This window comes from Aptenodytes patagonicus, chromosome 7, assembly GCF_965638725.1.
Source record: "Aptenodytes patagonicus chromosome 7, bAptPat1.pri.cur, whole genome shotgun sequence".
NCBI classification, from domain to species: Eukaryota; Metazoa; Chordata; class Aves; order Sphenisciformes; family Spheniscidae; genus Aptenodytes; species Aptenodytes patagonicus.
The window spans coordinates 72,630,744-72,652,865 of record NC_134955.1 but is presented as its reverse complement, the minus strand read 5'-3'; the positions used below and the strand labels follow the sequence as shown (position 1 = coordinate 72,652,865).

The 22,122-nt window shown below is 43.1% G+C and overlaps 2 protein-coding genes and 1 non-coding gene across 7 annotated transcripts; 2 read left to right on the top strand and 1 right to left on the bottom strand.

Moving 5' to 3' along the window:
* Positions 1–26: 26 nt before the first annotated feature.
* Positions 27–16,557, top strand: PRPF39 (pre-mRNA processing factor 39). 5 transcript variants are annotated; one of them, XM_076345818.1, is made up of 14 exons: positions 27–78; positions 3,309–3,672; positions 3,945–4,070; positions 4,711–4,829; positions 5,619–5,786; positions 6,577–6,742; positions 7,411–7,518; positions 9,721–9,885; positions 10,203–10,329; positions 10,421–10,689; positions 11,300–11,484; positions 12,916–12,990; positions 13,595–13,715; positions 15,725–16,557. In XM_076345818.1, exons 2-14 carry the CDS (start codon positions 3,343–3,345, stop codon positions 15,773–15,775), a joined length of 2,010 nt encoding a protein of 669 aa, XP_076201933.1. In that variant the 5' UTR covers positions 27–78; positions 3,309–3,342; the 3' UTR covers positions 15,776–16,557. The 5 variants fall into 5 exon arrangements, with proteins under 5 accessions (XP_076201933.1, XP_076201937.1, XP_076201934.1 ...); XM_076345819.1 differs by having other exon boundaries at positions 40–92; XM_076345820.1 differs by lacking the exons at positions 27–78; positions 3,309–3,672 and adding an exon at positions 4,421–4,583 and having other exon boundaries at positions 4,008–4,317.
* On the top strand, positions 10,779–10,864 carry LOC143163895 (small nucleolar RNA SNORD127). Its single transcript, XR_012995985.1, has one exon. It is a non-coding gene; the product is annotated as a small nucleolar RNA SNORD127 (small nucleolar RNA).
* A 522-nt stretch (positions 16,558–17,079) lies between the features above and the next one.
* On the bottom strand, positions 17,080–21,974 carry FKBP3 (FKBP prolyl isomerase 3). The gene is made up of 7 exons (XM_076345823.1): positions 21,860–21,974; positions 21,684–21,785; positions 21,497–21,604; positions 20,974–21,109; positions 19,893–19,960; positions 18,254–18,351; positions 17,080–17,325 (listed from the first exon to the last, which is right to left on the bottom strand). The coding sequence occupies exons 1-7, from the start codon at positions 21,968–21,970 to the stop codon at positions 17,271–17,273; spliced, it is 678 nt and encodes a 225-aa protein (XP_076201938.1). The 5' UTR covers positions 21,971–21,974; the 3' UTR covers positions 17,080–17,270.
* Between the last annotated feature and the right edge of the window lie 148 nt (positions 21,975–22,122).

Sequence of the window (22,122 nt, the reverse complement as noted above, 5' to 3'; positions counted from 1 at the left end):
CGCAGGCGCGGTTCGCTCTTCCTGGGGCCCGGCGGCGGCAGGCGCGCGGCGGGCTGGCGGTCACCGGCCCCGCGGCAGGTACCGGGGCGAGGGTGAGGGCCGGGCCCGGGCCGGGGGGCGGAGCGGAGCGCGGGCCTTCCCGGGGGGGGGGGCGGCCGGGGTCCCGCGCTCGGCCCCGGGGGGTGCGCGCCTCGCCAGGGGGAGGGCCCGGCCCGGCCCGGCCCGGCCCGGCCCGGCGGGAGGCTGAGGTGGGCGGAGGACTCGGCCGGGGCTGGCTGCGCCGCCCGCAGCCGCCGGCGGGGCCGGGGAAGGCGGCGCCGCGGGGGTCGGGCCGGGATCCGCGGCAGCGGGCGGGCGGCCACGCGGGCGGAGCGGGAGAGGTGTGCCTGAGGGGAGGAGGTGGCGTGCGTGGGGCTCTCCGCGTGCCGTGACAGTCGCCCCGCTGCCGCCTGCAGCCCTTCCCCTGGCCAGCAGCTACCGGGCACCTGGAGAAACCAGCCTGCCTGCGGTTTTCGCTTGCTAGAGTAAATTTTATCTCTCTTTTATATGCTGTAATAGCCGCTAAATTTCTGAACAAATAATAGGCCAGCTCAAAGTCTTTGAGCGCTTTGCGGTTTATTACATTATTACTGTATTTTGGCCACCAAAACGTCAGTCTTCGGGCAGAAGCGGCGAAGGGGCCAGGTCAGTAACGCCCGTGCAGCCCTGCCCCAGAAGGTTTCGGGCAGCTGCTTATCGGGACTGTGAAGCGTTCTTCCTAGGGCAGGGAAGGGTGTAAGAGGAGGCTTGAAATTCCTCGGTGCTGCCCGGTTGTATTTTTTTCCTAGGTGTTTTCCATTAGTTCATTCATATTTATAAGCACGAGTATCGCATGCAATAAACGTTTAATTGAAACAGGCCGAACAATATATGTCGACATAAATTATTTAAAGCTGGTGCATGTAGTTACCCGATATACTTATTTAGTTATTTAGCCTGAGTGATGTAAAAACTGGCATTAAGTTACTCTGTTACGTGGTTGTGCTGGGTGTGCATCAGCTTCGGGTCTGCTACCTTCGTAGCTCCGTGGATTGATGGGCATTCGTTTGGTACCAGACAGGGTCGATCATGTCGGCCGTAGCCTTCAGTTATGGTAAGAGTTTGGGATGTGCCTCGGTTCCCTGGGCGCGTTCTAGAACGCCTTCAGCTGGAAGCAAACTGTCAAACAGGCTTGTAGATTCTGTTTGAAAACTTGTGTGCAGAGGTGATGCGGTACCACTTCTCCCTCTTTCTTTTTTTCCCTCCCCCTAATCTGAAAGGCAGCTAGATTTGGGGGATTTGGGTTTTTTTAAGCTGGAATACATCTTCTGAATCAGCTAGAGGGGGGAAACATCTGTCAAATACCAGAGTAAGTTGAGGTCATAAATTATTGCATGTTTAAAAACAATTACATTAGCTTTCTCAAATTTTAGAGCTGTAAACATCCTCTAAACTATTTTTTTCAAGTGTTAGGGCTGCTGCTTGCATAACGCGCTCCTCTTATGCCTTGATTTTGTAATCTTTACAGAGGTAAGCTCTGAATGATAGCAGCTGCTTTTAATGATGCAGATCTCTTCTGTATGTTGCACTGGTAAAGGCGTAATGATATGGCTTTGATACTTAATTTCTTAACTTATAAATTATGTTTATTCTCAAAATCAATATTGAAGATGCATCTCCAACGCGCACTAAATAAACCAGCTTTTGATGCAGGCTTTCTAGAGTGGCCCAGGATGTGGGGAAGAGCTGGCCATTAATGCAATAAACTGTTCATCTTACACAAGCGTCCTCTTTTCCTGTAGAACAAAAGCAGTATAGTGCTATGTGCAGTCACATCATGTTTGTGTGACTTTTGAATGGAAAGAACTGTTCATTTTTATGAACAGTTACCATATAAAGTTATAAAATTATGAACCGTTTACCTTAAAGGAAAGAAATTGTATTTATGTGATTGCTAGGTGATATATACGATGGAGAATAGAAATAATTACTTTTAAAAAACAGTTATTAGAAAACTTGCAGAGTAGAGCACATGGACCTTTTAACACTATGCCCAAGTTACTTGGCTTGGTGAACTCCTAGGAAAACGTGAACTGTTATCACACGTTGAAGCTGCTGAAGGTAGGGTATAGATGTTTTTCCTTTCTGTCAGGTTTTTTTTCCCCAACTTTATTATTGATGGCTTATCGATGTATTTGTTGAAATGAAAGCAAGTGGTCTGTTTGTTCTCTTTTCAGGCTTTCAGTGGGAAAGAATTCTGGAGATACAGAATGGGGTGGGGACTTTTTTTTTTTTAATGCAAAACTTATTTGCTGTTATCTCCTCTGAGGAGAACCGAAGGGAAATAGGAGTGGCAGTTGCCACAGTGCATTTCAGGATGATGGTCTCGTGCCGTTCTTCATCCAAAATATATTCACAGCTAAGAGCTATTGTATTCTACATGGGTATTGTATTACCTAGAATCCGTTAGTCATTAGGATCTAGCTTGAACGTGGGGAAGGTTCAGCTGAGTGCCTCACGCCCAGGCTTCAGGCGATGAAGGCTGAGATCAGTTGAGGCCGAGCGCTGTTTGGCAGAGCAGCACGCAGCCGAGTTAGGCTGGACTGGCGTTTGCGGAGGAGGGTAGGGCTGGGCAGCAGTGTTTGGCAGGAAGATCAAGATGAAGAGTGGGAGGAAGATGGAGTCTGTCCTGAGGGGCAGGAGGAACCTCTGACATGAGAGTGGTGTGTGGGAGCGAGTGACTGCGTGTAAGGGCTAGCCTAAACATTTTTGTGGCCCTCTGGTGCTGGTTGGTTTATATAGGCATCATTAATATGGACCAAGTCTAGTGCTGATAGTATTTCTTCCCTTTGCAAAATTATCGCTTAAGCCAGTTCAGCTAGGCATTGAGGGTACATTTTAACACATATTTATTTTGCAAAGAAGTTACTGATTTGTACTAAGTAGGAGAATTGAATAAATTTGAACATAATTCTTTATTTGGAGTAAACGTCCGCTAGACTCATACAGGAAAACTGTATTGGTTCACTTTTATACCTTGATAGCTACTTGTGGTTATCTTTTAGAAAAACCACGGTGATTTGTATGTGCGGATGTTAAAATACATGACTGCTATTAACATTGTTTTTAATTGTGAATAAGGTTTGTGCGCGAAGCAGATCTAATTGATGAAGGTTTGTGGTGAAATACGTGAATGCCTGAAGCACTTGGGAGACGCTTAGCTGATAATTCACGCCCAAGTTCTGCTTGAACCTTCACTGCATGAATACTGAATCTTTTTATTTCCACAGGATCTAGTACTACGAAACAGCAGTAACCTCAGCTATGGAGAACGCAGATAATGCAGAGGAGGAGAAGCCGACTGTAAGCAATGACGGCACAGACAATGGCGCTGAAACAGCAACAGAAGAACAGCATATGGACTTCAGTACAGAAATTATGAGTGTAACTGAGATGGAACAATCACCTGATAGTTCCCCTGACTTGAATGAAGAGAACACACAGGAGAGTGAAATTCCAAATATTGAAAGTTTACAGACAACAGATATTGAGGCTTGCTTCCCTCCAGATTTTGACAAGTTCTGGAAAGTAGTAGAGGACAATCCCCAGGATTTCACAGGATGGGTATATCTACTACAGTATGTAGAGCAGGAGGTTAGTACGTGCTCCCTTTTTCCTTAGCCTTCCAGAATTAAACAAAGAAAACCAAAACAAGTCATGGATCTTCCAGTGACAGCTCTAGAACTGTGCATCAGGCTTTCATAGGTACTGTTTTAAGACAGTTGCCCTTGCCAGTGTCATCAGCAGAGACCACAAAATAAAACCAATCGTTTTTAAGACAAAATTAAAACAGTAGTTGTTTTTGAAATAACGTGAAGGTTTTTTTAAGGAAAGGATTCATTGCTTTTATTGTGTATTTCTTGCAGAACCACTTACCAGCTGCCAGGAAAGCATTTGACAGGTTTTTCACGCATTATCCATATTGCTATGGATATTGGAAAAAGTATGCAGACCTTGAAAAGCGACATGACAACGTTAAACAGTCTGATGAGGTATGTAGGTAGCTGGGCCCAGCTATTGCCATTGGTCCTGTTAGCCAAATAATGACTAACCTACTGCAAGTCATTTGGCTGCCAGTACCTGCCATGTATGGTCAGGTTTGTAGGGATTTTGTTTGCACTTGTCACGTCTGTGGCATTTGTAGCTAATGTTTTTTCTCTTTGTTGGCAGGTGCGTTAAACCTCTACAGTTTGTCAAGCTTTGCAGTGCAAGCCTCTCTATTACACTGCAGCTTAACAAGTAGGGCAGGGCTTTTCTGTCACTTACATTTATTACTCATTTTCAAAACAATATAGTTGGTTTGCTGGTCACAATTGCTACATCTTATTGCATTTTTGGTCAGACGCTGTCAATGATGCTCTAATGGGTCTGTGCCCTATGGTCTGTACCCCAAAGCCTGCCCACACAACCTGGTCAGAATGCAGGGACCGCTGCGCTTTGAAGATCAAGACTCTGCACGTGGAGATCAGAACATTGCCATGTTCTATCCAACCTCCACCCAAATGGTAATGGTAGATTATTTAAACAAAATTCCAGTAATTAGTATTTCTAAGGTTCACCGGATAACACAGTGTTGCCTCTCTATTAGGACGCCATTAAGTATTTGAAGTACAGTTCACGTTCTCTTCATAGGTTTATCGCAGAGGGCTTCAGGCAATTCCTCTTAGTGTTGATCTTTGGATACATTATATAAACTTCTTAAAGGAGACCTTGGACCCTGCTGATCCTGAAACTAACAGTACTATTCGAGGGTAAGTTGAAAGCAGACTAAGTGATACACGAAGCCCATACGTGTAGTTGTATAGCAGTGTAATCGGGTTAGTATGTTTAAGCTACGGGGCAAGCTAATAACAGCCTGCAGTTACTTTAAGGACTTCTAAGAGGTGATGGAGCCAAATTCCATAAGAAGGGGTAGACAATACAATGTGGTACAAAGGTCAAAAGTTGTGACTTGAGAGCTTCAGATTAGACGTTAGGAAATACTTAGTGCTGCACTGGAACAGGTTCCCCATAGAATTTTGGGAATTTAATTCCTTGGAGGTTTTCAAGGTATGGCTAGAATGTGTCTGTCGTCATCTGTTGCTGGCAGTGGTCCTGGTTAGAGTAAGAGGTTGGACTAAAGTTTGACCCAAAGCTTTAACTGAACTTTTACTGAAGCAGCTTCTAGCTGCATGATTGATATATAGCTTTTGTGTGTTAAACTGCTAAAGTAGTGGTTTTAGAATCTTTACAAGATGTAAGTGGTAATGATCTTGTATTTTCTTAATATCTTGTGTTCCTGCAAGTGGCTTTTTCTGTTGCATTTATTTGTTCTGTTGTGGTAGTGCTGGAGGAAAAAAAAAAAGCGTGAACTTTCTGAAATTCTAGAGATCTTGCTACAGATATCTAGAAAATACTGTGAAGAATTTAAATAATGAATATAAGCGTGGTTGCGAGTAAATGAGGACGCTCATCATCTTTAAATAAGTAAGAGCCAGAACTTTTCTTCCTTGTTCTGTCACCACATCCAGAAACAACTGTAAAATTATTTCATTTTTCAGAGCCTATGAACATGCAGTTTTAGCTGCTGGGACAGATTTCCGTTCTGACAGGCTATGGGAAATGTATATAAACTGGGAAAATGAACAGGGAAACCTAAGGGAAGTTACGTCCATATACGACCGCATCCTTGGAATTCCAACACAACTCTACAGTCATCATTTCCAGAGGTAAAGAGGAAACAAAGGTTTAGTTAACGGTATGAGTTTCTTAAGCACACGCTAACCTACTTCTGTAAATGTGAAAATGTTCACTCAGAACAAGAGCTTGAAATAGTTACTGAGTTTTATATACTTACTTACTACTTATGTACTTACACAGTTTGATTGTTTTAAAGTACTGATACGCATTTTAGGAATTTGGTTTTAGATAAATTCACAAATTCTGCTGTGGAGTAAAGGAAGGCCTTGGAATTGTGAGGAAGAAGAGAGCGGATGTCTTTGAAAAATCAGAATGAGCAGTTTTCAACTCTAATTCCTCATGCAATGCTCATCTGTGGTGAAACACTAATTTAATTGACTAAAGAGAAATACTTGGTTAAGTTTTAGATAGTAGAATTCTGCATTAATATGGAGAGGTTAAGAGGGAACCAGAAGCCTTAGTTAAATTATGCACCAGTCTTCCCCATAATTTCTACAGATCTTTTGGTTTTGGAAGTAAGGATCTTCCTCTGAAACTGATCTTGTCCTTTGCCATCAATTTTACATGGCAGGTGGTCTGTCTTTGCCACTGAAGTTCATCATCCTTTCACTTCTCTTTGAAATGTGAAGCCTTTGAAGTCTGATAGGTAGTAGAAGTTGCATTTTGTCTGTATGTTGTCAGAAGTCACGTTCTCAGTGTTGCTCTAGATCAATAAAGTAATGCAGAACCCTGCTAGGATTTACTGTTGTGCTCTGGTTATGCAGAATATTGCAACATAAAACATCAAATTTGTGTTGACTTGTTTCTAACTATTCTTAGGTTTAAGGAACATATACAGAACAACTTGCCTCGAGACCTTCTGACTACTGAGCAGTTTGTTCAGCTGCGCAGAGAACTAGCGTCTGTGAACGGCCATAGTGGAGAGGATGCACAACCTGGAGACGACCTGCCCTCTGGTACTGAAGATATAACTGACCCTGCCAAGGTACATACGCAGAGGATGTTCACTGGCATTTCTTGCCTTACTCTGTGGCTAAAAGACGAGTTTATCTGCAGACAGTTTAATATATCTGTAGCTGAGGTGTTCCCATAGTTCTCTTGCATATCATTGCTCTTTGGCTCACGTGATAACTGCTTTTGTCTACAGGACATATCTTTCCAGTGTTTTCATAGGTATTAAAGACATGGAGTTAAAAAATTAAAGAAGTGATCTACAAAACTTTAGGAATGAATATTAATTGTTCCAGTTAACAGGTTAGGAACTGTGGTCTAAGAAGGCTCTTCATCAGCAATGGTCTGTGCAGGTTCATAGCCTTCAAAGGCTTACAAAAACTTGGAGCCATCCAAAGGAATTGCGAACTGTGAAAACGTACAGATACCGAAACCAAGTTTGACTTGGATCCAAATTCACATTAAATCTCAATCATCTGTAACACAAGAGCAAAACTTCAGATAGAAACCCAGTTCAGTTGGGTTGCACTGAGGGCCAAGGCACCATCAAGGCAGCATCCCATCCCTTCCCCTAGCTGTTCAGGGTAACATTTAATGCACCTGTGATACTTTAATTCATGCATCTTACTGTCACCGTAAAATGCATTTACAAAGGTGATGCGGTGTCTACCTGTGTTACATTTTTTTAAAATTATGTTTTAGCTAATTACCGAGATAGAAAACATGAGGCACAGAATCATTGAGATTCATCAAGAAATGTTTAACCACAATGAACATGAAGTCAGTAAGAGGTGGACGTTTGAAGAAGCGGTAAGTTTTCTTTTTTCTATGTAAGGCAGCATGTGCAAGAGTGTTGAACGTAAGACTAGGAATTTTGGGTAACAGTTAGGCCTTACGATTTAAACTGTTGTGGGGCTTTGAACAAAGATAAAGTTTCACTTCTCTGCCATTTTTCTTGTGAAAAGGCAACTTGTGAGGTCAGCTCTGTCATCTGACAATTTAAAAATCTTTAAGCAGTATTTGGAGTGGGGCAAGGTGGTGTATTATTTACTAAGCAGTCTTTAAATATACATGCGTGAAGTGCTACATAAGTTAGCACTGCTTTATGCATGTGGGACATTGCAAAATAATAAGGGAGTGAAGGTAATTCTAATTGAAAAGGTAAGCCTATCCTAAAAGGAGAATGAAATTTATATGGTTTTGTATTTTAACATTACACTTTTAAACCTGAAATCAGTTAACTTTTGTTTTCCAAAAGTAGCCATCGTAACATGCAGCTCCTATGTATAATGTATTAAAAGTATTAATTAAACTAATCATTTGATCACTGCAAATATAGAACTTCTATGTAGAATTAAGTTTGGTTACTTTTGAAAAAACAACTTGAGTTTTTAATTCTCGGTCTCTTTTTTATTTTTTTTTTCCTCCTGGCAAGTACCATATTGTATAACATGGTGGTTCTTTTATATTTACTTTCTTTTTAAAAAGTACATTGTATTTAAACAACTGGGACAGATTTTCAGAGACTCCTTAACGGGTTACCTGATGTCAGAACTGTTGTGTTGCTTATTGCACTTTGTTGGACGAGGCCAGATACCTTGTAAGCCAAAGGAACTCGAAAACATAGCACGTAGCCAGTCCTAGCGCCGTAGACTAGAGCGTGGTCTAACTGGGGCGGGTTACCCTTTCTGTTACACAGCAGCCTGAAGTGCTGTTACCAGTCCAACCTGTTGCAGGGTCACTTTTGTACCAGTTAACCTGTCGTTGGAGGAAGGAGAGCACACAAGGCATGTCCCTAGAGTAGGCGAGGCTCAAATATGCTGATGTATTGTGGAAGATGGTTATGTGAGTATAGGTATTCTTGGCTCAGGGAACTTTAAGCTTCGAATTATTGAAACTTGGGAGAATGCTAAAACTGTGGACATGCTGCAGAAAATGTCTAGGGACCAGGGTGTCCTCTCTTGCCCCTGGCCAGAATCAATACTTTTTCTACCAAGAGAGTATATCTGCTCTGTAGATACCAACATGTTGGATCTATGAGGAGTTTGAAATATAAAGTTAAACATGTCTTTGTAATGGACAGAAATGAAGTAGATAGGCAACAGATGTCACATAAGTGAAGGAGACCCCTTAGACCTGTTTTACGGTTATTTTAGCCGGAACAATGTACCTGTGAATTTGTCAAAATGGAAAGAGAGTATTGGGTTCGGTAGCAGAGTTCAGTGACGAGCCTGAAGGGGGTGATTGGCTTTAAATTTCAGCTGGCCTTGAAGAATTGAATGTTACTCCTTAATTATCCCAAGTTCTTCATCCGTTTGTGTGTATTTGTATCAGAGATGGAATTGCAGTACGGGAGAGAAATAATCGGGAAAAATTAAAGATGAGGGAGAGAAAAAGCAAAAGATCTCCAGAAGGATGCTTTGCTATGTTTAGTTGAAAGCAATGTTTAAATTTTCTGTGCTGAACTCTGTCCCACCCAGCTCCTCTTGTAGTCATCAATAAAAATGCAATCTTGCTAGCTCTTGGAATAATCAGCTTAATGTAAATATTTAATATGAAGTTCAATTCAGTGCTCTGTCTTTCCTTGTCATGATTCTCAACCAAACTTTGAATTTAATTTGTAGGATATGCGCTAGTACAATAGGAGGTACTTCAGTTGTATGTATGTGGACAATATTAATTGTTGTTTATAATGTCATTGTTACGTCGTGACTGCAGGTTTGCAAGGGAGTAACTGCGCTGAGTTCTTTCTCAGCTGCTGTAAACACTTGCACTGAAAAAGCTTTCTAGAAGAACGAGTTACTAGCCTAGAATGTAATTGTCAGCAAAATCTCTTGACCAATACTTGGGTAACCCCAGCAGACTTAATTGAACAGATGATGATCTATCATTCTGAAGTCCTGTTTATTTAAATGGCACTACTTCAATGGCGTGTGGCTGTTTGGTTGGGTTTTTTAAGCAACTTGGTGGTATGCTTATTGCTCATAAGTTGCCGTACTGTGACTCTTGCAGATAAAGAGGCCTTACTTTCATGTAAAACCTCTGGAGAAAATTCAGCTGAAAAACTGGAAAGAGTACTTAGAATTTGAGATAGAAAATGGCACTCACGAACGAGTTGTGGTCCTCTTTGAAAGATGTGTTATTTCATGTGCCCTCTATGAGGACTTCTGGATTAAGGTAAGGGAAGCGGTTTACCACCTACCTCCTACTGATTGCATACATTGATCTAGTGACTAACCTTTTGTACTCTTGTGGAATGTTGTTCATGTATAACTATATCTGTTGCATTAGGAGATGGTCTGCTTGCAACCAGATTTGACTGCTGCATATGCCAACTTCGTTGCCTCTCTACGTCCTTCCTTACAGAAACTAGTCTAGTGGTTCAATAAAGGTGCTGAATGGGTTTAAACAAAAGAATTTTATCGTTCTGTCATGTTTTTAAAGGCAAATACAAGCTTTAAATTTTTCAATCTCTACTCTGTTTTCAACCATAGTATGCCAAATACATGGAGAATCATAGTATTGAAGGAGTGAGGCATGTCTACAGCAGGGCTTGCACAATACATCTTCCTAAGAAACCAATGGTTCACATGCTGTGGGCTGCCTTTGAGGAGCAGCAGGGTAAGAGCAACGTTAGTTTTTGCTGGGAGGGATTGTTTTTAAGAGGCTGTTGGATGTCTCACATCTTAAAGCATCTTCACCGGTGTTTTAGGCAACATCGATGAAGCAAGAAGAATCTTGAAAACATTTGAAGAGTGTATTCTAGGGCTAGCAATGATTCGCTTACGAAGAGTAAGCTTAGAACGCAGACATGGAAACATGGAAGAAGCTGAACACCTGCTTGAAGAGGCTGTTAGGAATGCCAAATCAATTAGTGAATCGTCGTTTTATGCCATCAAATTAGCTCGACACCTCTTCAAAGTACAGAAAAATCTTCCAAAGGCAAGAAAAGTGCTGTCAGAAGCCATAGAAATTGACAAAGTATGTGTTCCCTCTTTGCTGTATTAAAAAAAAAAAAAAAAAAAAATCCTGGTATTTTTCTCTCTTGCTGAACCTTTTTTTTTTAAATATGGCAACAGTGATGACAGGAACTGTAACTGTATGTAATGCTTCATTACTGCATGGAGACACCAGTCCCTCTAAACTGATGTTGCCATATTTGCAGCTTGCAAATCTGGAAGTTTGCAAATTTTTTTTCATCAGAAGCACAATGTGCTTCCTACCTTCATTTTTCCTTTTTAGAATCTTAAATATTACAGGCGTGTTCACATCTCAAGGTGAACAAAACTGATCGTGTAGGCAGTACTTGTAGATCGTTTTGTATAACCGCAGAAATGTTTGGCACTCCAAATACTGTTAGCTTACTATTAGCAAAGTGTGACATCTGTTTTTGTAGTGTTAGATCGCTTCTAATCTATTTGTGAAACAAACCAGGTCAAAGATGACCAGTGTAAAAAGAAAATCTTTTTATTCACTATTCTAGCATGTATTTATGATGTAAATGTTCTGGTATGCATCGGTAGACATACATTCAGCGTTAAAAACCTAACATGACCTACGATGTACAACTTCTAATACATCTTTTGAACAGGAAAATACGAAACTGTATCTCAACTTACTTGAAATGGAGTACAGTGGCGATCTCAAGCAAAATGAAGAAAACATCTTGAGCTGTTTTGATAAAGCTGTCAATGGCGCGTTGTCTATAAAAATGAGGATTACGTTTTCTCAGCGAAAAGTGGAATTTCTTGAAGATTTTGGTTCTGATGTAAACAAGTAAGATGTAATCTGTGCAATGGCCAAACTAGGGTCACCGAAAGAGTGCTTGTAAAAGTAGGGAAGGGGTAGGGTTAGTGGCATCCATTAAATTGTTTCTTTTGTGCCATCAGTGCTTTGCTGAGGGATAGCTGCTTTTCTAAACCAAATTCCTGTTTTTAAACAGGAATATCTTTTCAGAAAATTACCCCTTTTTTTAATGAAATATCTCACAGAGCAAAATTACGCTGCCTGTAACTTCATACTGTAGTTTTCTCTTGCTAAGCCTTACAAAGGAGGATGTTTCTCGAAGAGAATGCAAAGTGTTCTGTGACACAGGTATAATTTGATACTCCATACCCTGTGAGCTGCTGCTTGAGGTTTCCAAAACTGCACTGATTTGATTTTTCTACGTTGAGAAGTATTAACAATGCTGTACGCTTATGTGGGAGGATCAGTACAACTGCTTAATTAAATACTAGATATACTTTTTTCCTCTTAATTCTCTATTGTAAAAAAAGCTCTTGTTTTTATTTACATTTTGCAGCTAAGTAACTTGGAAGGACTAACCATGAGTTAGTTTTCTGCTTTGTATGTTTTTTTAACAATAGCTGTCCTTAATTTCTGCTGACTCTGACCGTTCCAACTTGCGTGGCAGCCAAGTGTTGCAAGTTTGGGGTCCTAGGTAGACCAAACAAAATGAAGTTTTTGGTTCCCAAATAATACTAGAGCACAGAATAAGTACAAGAAATGGTTTTCACAGAGCGATATTGACAGAAGCAGCAGTTTTCATGTGATACCTTGTAAACTGTGGTACACAGCAGATGAAATGGTATTTAGCTATTAGTGGGAATTTTACCTAGGAAATAGAAGTATTACTCTTTCACTCAGCAATATATGGTTATACTTGATATTTAAATAATATGACTCTTTTGTGCTGTGTTAAATACACCTACGCTTCTCACGTTGTTTGGGAAAAGGCTGTAAGGTGCTACTTTGGAATTGTTACAATTTTGTAAAATACTCATTTCCAGTATTTAAAGAAATGTTGATTCCTAAATGTCAGTGCTGCTATGGATGGCATCAACACGCAGCTGAGGGAATGCAATCACTGGAAGAAGCGGCTGTATCACAAATAAGTTTTAGAAAACTTTCTTTATAAAGAAACTTTACAGAAGAACTGCATGAAGTGCGATTAAAAGTTGAGCAAGTTCGGAATTTCTGCACTTGCAGAAAATTTTTCACTATGCATTGTGGAATCCCCCTTCAAATTAAGTTTTTCAGCTTTCCCATCTTCATGGTGGATCGCTGATTAAAATCTGATTATGATTGAGTTTGTTTTAGAATTTTTTTGTATTTTTATTTTGAAGTAGACTTTTTAAAATGGTTGCTTGTGTGTTTAAAATGTTTACATGAAAACGGTGAGCAAAGCTTTCTTTTTGTCTCCTTCAGGCTTTTGGATGCCTACGATGAACATCAAGCACTTCTGAAGGAGCAGGATTCTTTAAAAAGGAGAGCAGAGAACGGGTAGGAAGTCTGTTCACCTGAGGGTATAAACCAACTTGATAGATGATGCACTGTGGGGTAGCTGGAACACACACCACACTGAACTGTAGCTGATACAAAGCACTTTGGAAATGCTTTAAAAATACTTCAGAGAACAGTCTCAGAGACTTTTTTTTTTCTTTAATCTATGAATATATATACATGTTTTTCAGCTGTAAACCTACTGCTTACAAGAACATCATCACTGTTCTTTTAATCATGTAAAGTATATACTACACAGAGCTGTACTGTTGGCTAAAATATTTGTAAATGGATTTATTGAAAAATAACTTTTTGTATTATGTATCACAGAAAAATTAAATGGTACTGGTAAAAATAACTCAGTCTCTAAGCAGAAACATGCTTTTGCTGTCTCTGTTTGAGCACCGGGACAATTTAAAAACCAGACTATTGTTCTGAAGCACAATATACTGCTGTCCCTCTCTGAGTCAAATTCTGTTACCCTGTTTGGACAGGGCACCAAGTCTGAAAATACTTACCCTTATCCGTTATAACATTTCTCACATGAAGACATGCTCAGAATTTCATCTAAGATGCCGTTTACCAGCAAATATTAACTTCACAGATCAGAGGAGCCGGATGAAAAGAAAATGCTCACAGACGACCCAACTTTGGCATCAGCACAGATGATGGATGGAGACATGCAAGTCAATCAGGCAGCGTATAACTACAACGCCTGGTACCAGGTAGGTGCATGCTTTGGTTCCTTCATTCAACACGCGCATTCTGAATATATGCACGTTGTGGTTTTCCCAGTGATGTTTCTCTGTGGCCCGGTGTCAGCTGATGAGGAAAGTTTGGAGTAAAAATTTAGCTCTTGTCTTTGTTGATTCCTCTTGGGGCTATTATGCAAGTGTAAAATATTTCTCTGTAGCGTGGAGCAAGATGAGCAGTTTGGTAGCTAGCTCTTCATGTGAAGGGAAGCGTGACAGCAGTTGGGGACGTTGTTGGCGAAGGGCAATAGATCTGTTCTGTGCTGGGGCGTTTTGCCCAGGAGAGTTGCCTTGGGATGCCAATTTACTATGCGTTTTGATAGTTACTTTCTCCAACTATAGTTCCTGTAACGTCTTGGTATGGGTTCTGCTGCACTGGTACATAGTGCATGCAAAATCAGTCTGTTCAATAGCTTGTCTGTTGGGGCTATTCTTGCATGGCATTTCACTTTGTCCCCTATAGGGGCTTAAAGAGTGAATCAGTAACATCATACCTTGATCTCCTCTTCTTGCTTGTGGCAGCAGCAACCTCCAGCACACGCTCTGCTTGCTTCTAGACTGACAGTCCGTTTTGTGTTCTGACTTGTCCAAGGGGCAGGCTGTAAAGCCAGAGCTTCAACACCTGCCTTTATGTACAAGATTAGTACTGGTAAAGGTGGGGACTGCTGGTGCCCCCTCAGCTGGGATGAGAGTTGCGCGCTGCAGGCTTGGAATGCTTACTCTTCCGGGTTGTGAATCGTAGAGGGTCCAACTGAAACTTTCGCTGAAGCGGTTTAATGAAAACTTGTTCAGCCTTTAAGGAGCCTATCAAGCCAGTGAGAACAGTGTTTGCAGATGGGACGCAAACCGGCTGCTGTGTAACTGCAGCTTGGAATTGCCCCCATCAAGGTCAAGTGTTCTTTGCAAAGCCAGGCGGTGAAAAGGTGTCTCAGCCAGCATGGGGGAACTGTGCTCGGCACTAGGCCAGGAAAAATGCCCCAAGTTTTCAAACGTAGAACTGTGGGAATGGCAGACTTGCAGTGTTGATGAAGATCTCAGTCCTGTGGTTGACGTGGTAACTCCATCACTCTCTGCCTCCTGTGCATTTCACAATCTGCTCGAGAATAGCAGACAAACACTTTCTGAGGGAATGGAGACATTTGTTCATGATACCCCAAGAACGTTACGCTGCTGAATGCCTACCTAGGCTCAGCTGGGGTACAGCTGGTTGCAGTAAGACCATGGGACCTGTCTCAGTGATGGTCTCTGCTAGCTGCAAACCGATGGCTTCAAAGGGAGTGGTGCGGGGGCACTTGAGCCGTCTGCCTTGGCTCTCCCATCTTGTGGGGCACGCTGTAATAGTGGACATGGAGCTAGAACACAGACAGTTCATGCTTCCCTTACCTTCTGCTCCCTCCCTTTTTCCTCCCTCTTATGAGACTTGAAAGGGGATTGACGAGGAGCCATAAAGCAGGTACCACAGAGGGGACCTGAGGAGAGCAAGAGTGAACCTCTGAGCTGTCCCGTGTTTGAAGACCTGCCACATGCATATTTATTAAGCAACTAAAAATGTTACAGGCAACAGTACCAGCCTCTGTGCTGACCCTTGGTACAAACCTGGCCCTGGACTTGCAACTGAACCACACTTGTTTTACCTCCGTAACAAAGCTGACTTCCAGCGGACCTTTAAGGAGGCTGGGAGTTCATGGGTCTTGCACTGCAGAGGAACACCCTTGCTTGTTCCACCCTTGGTACCAGACCAAGGTACAGGCTGCATGCAAAGCCTTGGTGAAGAGGTCCCAAGACCTGAACATTCTGTGTGTGGCACGGGAACGCCGATGCTGGCGTAGCCACACTGGCCGCTCTGTTCAGAACTGTTAAAATTCCCAAAGGGTAAACTTACCTGTGCCTTTCTGGAACGATAGCTAGCTTGTTATCGGGCATCCTTTGCGGAGCCTGGGCAGTCTGACTTACATCATCATGTTCGTTTGTTTTTTTCCTAGTACAATTACCAGAACGCATGGAATTACGGACAGTATTATCATCCAACTTGATCTGAAGAGTGAGTGAAGTTCACTGTGCTGCAGTTTCAACAAAGATGGAATAAAAAAAAATATATTTTTCTAAATTAGGGATGTGAAAGAACTGTCATAATACCTGCTTTTTGGTCTTTTGCATGTGAAGTGAGCTGATGTTCACAGGGTATGCGTGCAGCAAGATTTGTGCGCTGGTAACTGATAAATGGTATCTCTGTACAACTCTAGTTTACCGTAAATGCATTTTTTTTTAACTCCCTGCACTAATTTATGGAGCTATCTGAAGAATTTTTTTCAGTCTCATAATGATTCCATAGACTTAATTGGTAAAACTGTAGGTTTTTTGGTTTTTTCCTCCCAAAGCCGTTCCGCTGACCAGTGTTGGCCACCACGGCTGCTGCAGGAAACAAGCAGGTCGGGAGGGCTGCCAGTGCAGGAGCAAGGCTGTCCTCTTCTGCTCTGCTCTCCAGCCAAAACGACACGACCTGCTCTATCACGAGATCTTTTCCATGCCCCAGTGAGCAAACCCCAGACCGCTTTGTTTATGTTGTCATGACTGAAACTCCAGATTACGATGGCAGCCTTTGCAAGCTGCAATATGTATTTTCTATTCTGTGTGGGGGTCAAAAATTAAAATGCAGTGCAAAATGATGTTGCATTCTTTTTTAAAAAGCACAAACTGTGTTTGGGATGATTTTTGTATTTAGAGTTTTTCATGTATGCAGTGTGAGCAAACTTTTTTCATTTTGATCAAAGTGATCATTCCCATTTTTGTAATAAAAGCAAGGAATTCACTAGTCCTCTGAGCTTTCTTGGAGTGCCTCATTCAAGCCAGGAGTAAGAACGCCATAGTCTCAGTCCAACACCTGTCTTGTTCAAATGTACGTCTGTGGCTGTGGCACAGGAACACCTCAGGAACATTTGTGGTACGTACAGCTCTCCTCTAGAATGGGGTGGGCACCATGCCTGACACTTCCATAGAACACCTTTAAAGGAGAAATTTAGTGCCTGGAATATAAGTGTAAATTTTTTCCTCTTTAGGTTAACTAAAATTGCTGGGTGAGTGCTGTTGTAAAACTCAGCAGCTACAGAGAAGATAAAGCTGAAAGGGAAACGCATTGCTGAAGACTTGAGCTAGGTATGGAAGTAAATGTCTTTCGGTCGCAGGTCAGTCAGTACGGCAAGGGCTAATAAAAACAGTCGTGGCAGTTCCCGATGGGGCTGCGTCTCCTTTAACAGTTTGCTGGAGATCTGTGCCATTTTGCCCCATAGTAAGAGAAAGAAGTTTTAAGGTGATCATACACACAAAAAAGCAAAGTCACTTGCATGTATAAACTATGTTTGCTTTAGTGGTATGTTACTGTACAGCAGTTGGGGGGCAGGGAAAACAAACTTGATTTCAATACAAGGCCACAGTTGTAACTATATCCTGAAGTTACAAGAGCAAAACTGCAGTTGTCAGAAGCTTTCTTCATCGTAAATGGATTCCCAGCAGCGAAGGAAACTCTTCACTTCATTCGATATCCACCAGTTCCACTTCAAAGAAAAGTTTTGCATTTGGTGGAATCCTGTTTACAAAAGTTAAGGAAGCTTTAAAAAAAAAAAAAAACAGTGATTGTGTTTGTTAACTGCCTGGGGTTTGTTTTGTTAAGTGACTTACCACCTGTTGTCCTGTTCCTCAGGGGTCAGGTTTGTATTTCACTGACCCCTTTTACCATCTTGGATTTAGTATGGAACCACAGCTGCTGTCTAACGTGAGCTGTCACGAGACATTCAGTACCAGCTCTGCAGGTACGCCTTTATTAAGACATGCTTCTCATTATTCCCATCCCTCTGAAGATGAGCAGCTGGGTCCTACCTGGACTGCCTAAGCATTGTCTCCATTTGTGGGGCACCGTCACTGGTCTTCCTCTGGGAGGAGGTTAGACTGTCCTACTATACCACAGAGGGAAGGAGAATTTCTAGACAGTCCTTTAAAGTTATCATGACATAGGATTCGAGCAAGAGAGAACAATCACTTCCCCTCCTCCGGAAGCGCTGGTAAAAAAGAAACGTGACTGTGTAAGACACGCTGCAGGATCACTCGCTTGATCCCGTATTTCAGTTGTCTCCCAGAACTGGTTCTTCTAGCCAAGATTTAACTGCTGTCTCCACAGTTGCAGCAGGTAACTTTCCACCCACTTCCCAACTACGCTGGTTAGCATCCCCATCCGTGCTGTGGGAATAAGCACTTGGAAGCAGCTAGAGTGAAAAAGCAGGCAGAAAACAATAGCAAGTTCTCCTCTGCAGTACGCCCTACAGGAGCTTTTCTTCAAAACAAATAGGCAATTGCGTCCATCCATTACATTCACTGAGGTTTTTTTATATTTGTTAACATTTTAAGCCTGCTATGAGTAACAAGGGAATGCTCGCCCCATTATATCCCTGTCCATAAAGCACTTTATTCCACCAAGCATTTCCAAGTTACTTAATGAGTAACTGATTGCAGAAGGATACTTAGCATCAGGCTGCCCTTTCTTGCCATATGCCCACTCAGGTTCAATTTCCAGTTGAGCTTTCTCTCCTTTACTCATTGTTAAAAGAGCTTCATCCCACTAAATTAAAAAAAAAAAAAAAAAAAAAAAGAAAAAATAGAAAAACAAAACAAACTCAAACAAACAATGAAAGCACACAGCAGTCTTACAGAGCTTAAGTGCATTTCATACGCTTTTCCAATTTGCTCCTAAGAATACCTGCGCAATACCACACCATTCTCTCCAGCACGCGCACCCCGGCATGTACCCCGTGCGGTAGTTTCACATTCTTTTCACTCATGGAAACACTGCCCCTTGGCTGATGTTCCCTGCTCCCACATTAGCCTGTACTGTACTTGCACGTTTCACAGCAGACCACCACACGTACGGTACCAAGGGGTTCGTCTCCCTCTGCCTCACGTTTCCCTACCATTCTGCAGTATCAATGGATTAGCGTTTGTTTAAGGCTCATGCTTAAAGACTAATTTTATTTCAGTGCTCGTCCCTCTTCAAGACCCGCTCGCGCTGCCCAAAGCTGGCACTCAGCACCGTATCAACGTTTCACAATGAACAGCTGCGGCTCATGCCTCGTAACTGCTTAAGGAAGATATCTGGCACCCACACAAACACCGAAGTGCTACGCCAAGAGACTAAAGAAAAACCCAGGCGGCTGCTGCTTCTGCAGTACTGGCCACAAGCCCAGGGACATTTTCCCCTTCCCGGTTCCAATCCAGTCACCTATAAAGGCCTTCTTCCTGCATAGCAGCAGCATGGAAGATTATGCTGGCCTGGGTTGGGTTGGTCTTGTTTTATAAAGTCAGGTAAGCATAAGATACTTCTTGGGTTCTTATCTTGTGCAGACAGTCACCAATTTCACTGTTGGCTCAGCAGCAGTGAGACAGAGTTAAGCACCTCATTTGCTTTGCACGTAAGCTGGTATCTCCCAAACACACCAAGCTCACACCACTCTCTGTGACTTCAAGCTGTAAGCAAGCAGACGGGTGTGCAGATCACTCGATTCTTCTACCGAGTGCTTTTAATCTACCTAGATACTCCCCTCACGCAGCTTCCACCTGCACTACTGCAGCACTCGGTGCCAGACAGAGCAGAGAAGTTACAGCATCAAAACTGCAACTCATTTCAGCACGTGACAGCAACTGGAATTTGGAGTTTCAGCATCCAGTTCAGAGTTAACGGATGAACTGAACTACGCACGAAGAGGCACCAAGGCAAATGCCAAAAAGATGCTGAGAGAGAACAATCTTCTGACAGACTAAAGCACACCGAATGCATACAGTGATCAATGGAGCCCTGGGAACCCGGTAATCTTGTCTATTGTGCAAAGCACCAGACAGACATGTGCAAGAGGCTGTGCTTGTCCTGAGGAACACGTAGTTGTTACACTGTTTTCCACACACTACTTAATGAAAGGAATGACACTGCAGATGGATGAACGCATCCGTAAAGAATAAATACCTCATCCTGTGGATATGAATGCTTTCAACTTGCCTTTTTACCTCCACAAGAAACAAGAACAGCAGCTCAAAATTTGCACCCCGGTCAAAAATCCTGCAGAATGAAAACTTTTTGGATTCTGAGGGAGTCATTAATGGTTTACTTACACCTCTGATTACTTTTCCTACGCCAACTTTGAAACTTAAAGGTTTGGCTGCTTTTTTCTTCTTTGAACCTGAAAGACAGATTTATATTCATTTGGTTTAATGTCACACCAGCACATACCATACTTGTGTCTAAAATTACTATTACGATCATGCTTTATATAAATATCTGTTCTTATAATATTCTTTTTAGCCCACTGTCAGATTTTTAGGGGAAAATTAAGTGCTGTGCACTAAAAACATCATTAAATGTTCCAGTTGCACCAAGAGCTAAAGTTGATGAGCATCTTTCAGATACTGATCCAGTGAACCTCAAAGACTCATTTCTGAATTACTGAAGTTGATGGTATAAGTCATAAACACATTAATGAAGCAAAAAAAAGTCAATAGGGAACATACATCATCATGGAACAAGTATGATGAATCACAGACAGTATTTCAGTGACAGCCCTGCTGTTCCTCTCAGCGTTGGACATCACTGCTGGAAAAGCGTTTCTAGTATTTCAGAATTTCATGTACCTAAATCCTCTGATCTAGAAACTGTCACAAAAATACCAGCATACTTCTCCACAGTAGATGTGGTACACCAGACTACTTGAAATCACGCTCGTTCCAGTGCCTCCATGTTTAAGGGTTTATTACAGAATAATGTAACAAGATGTGTCTATTTAGACAAGTTAACTCCACTGTTGGTGCTCGAGTTCCACAGATAAGGGAAGCTCCCTGAGCAGGAACTCTCCTTCCTCTGAAGTAGTTTCAGTACTCATTAAATCCCCGCATTTCACATTATCTATGGCCTGGAGAATGCCAAACATGAGGTCTGGCAAGATACAGCACTGTCACTTGACACCAGCCAATCCTAAAATACTGCCCTGCATTCCCTCATGGAAAATCGGGCTCCAGGGGCAGACTGCAGGGACAGCCCCAGTCAGCTCAACAACACGATGGCAAAAGCAGTTTGTCAGGACTCCCGCCATGCACACCTTCCAGAAGCAAAGGCTTGCCCAAGGCTGCTTAATGATTCCAGCTAATCTCCTCTATGTGCATTTGCAAGAAAAGCCCAACAGTATACACAGGACCTTACTTGTTTGAATATTGGTATCGAAGACTGTTCCATCCTGCAGTTTTCCTGTATACCAGCAATGAACAGTGTCTCCTTTCTTCGGAAAGTTGGTTTTATCACCCTTCTTTAAAATTGATTTTGTATACTTTGGTGGCCCCTAAGTTTATAAAAACAGAGTTACGACCGCTGCATTAACTAGTCTCAGACCAACTACATTTAAGACCGAACAACCACTTGGTTCAGGGCACTGAATGAACACATGCAGTGTTAGTGAATGGCACGTTTTAAAGCATTCATGCGTTATTGCAGTGCTGTAATATTTGGAGAAAATGTAGCAGCATAGGTGCAGTTTTCAGCAAAGACAAGCTTTGCGAGAGATGCACAGGGCCCATCACTAATTCAGGTTACAGAAGCTGCATCAGGTTAAGACACGGTACAAACACCAGACTTCCTGCTGTAACCAGGTTTTTGAAGACCTGGTTAATTTGGCTGCCCCACGCGATCGCCCAAGCAACGCGAGGCCGGGGTGCCGTGCCGCACCGACCTCCTCCGCGGCCTCCTCGGCCTTCACCGCTTTCCCCTTGGCCTCCTCCGCCTTAGCGGGCTTCGCCTTCTCCGCCGCCTTCTCCGCGCCGTCCGTGCCCTTAAACCGCTGAAGGGAGGAAGAGGGGCGGCAGCCGTCAGCCGCCGCCCGACCCCCAGCCCCCGGCCCCGCCGCCCCGGCCCCGCACCTGCGTGTGGAAGAGCTGCGTGTAGGCCGCGATGAGCTGCTCCTTATTCGCCGTCTTGGCCACGTTCTTCACCTGCCCCAGCAGCTTGTGCTCGGCCAGGAACTGCAAGACACGCCGGTGAGCGGCGGAGAGACACTCCCCCTCCCCCCCCCCCGCCCACCCCTTACCGCCCTTACCGCCTGGGCTGCGTGCTCCTGAAGGAACTTGATGATATCCTTCTTGGGCAGCGCCTCGCTCCGCAGCTCCTCAGCGCTCCAGGGCTGCGCCGGACCCGCCGTCGCCGCCATTTTCCCGCCCGCCCGCCGCCGCCACCACCGCCGCCGCCGCCGCCGACCGCCCCCTCCTACTCCTCCTCCTCCTCCTCCTCCGCCGCCACCACCACCGCCGCCTCCTCCTCCTCACGCACCGCCCAGCCTTCCCGTCGTCCCCGCGGGAGCCG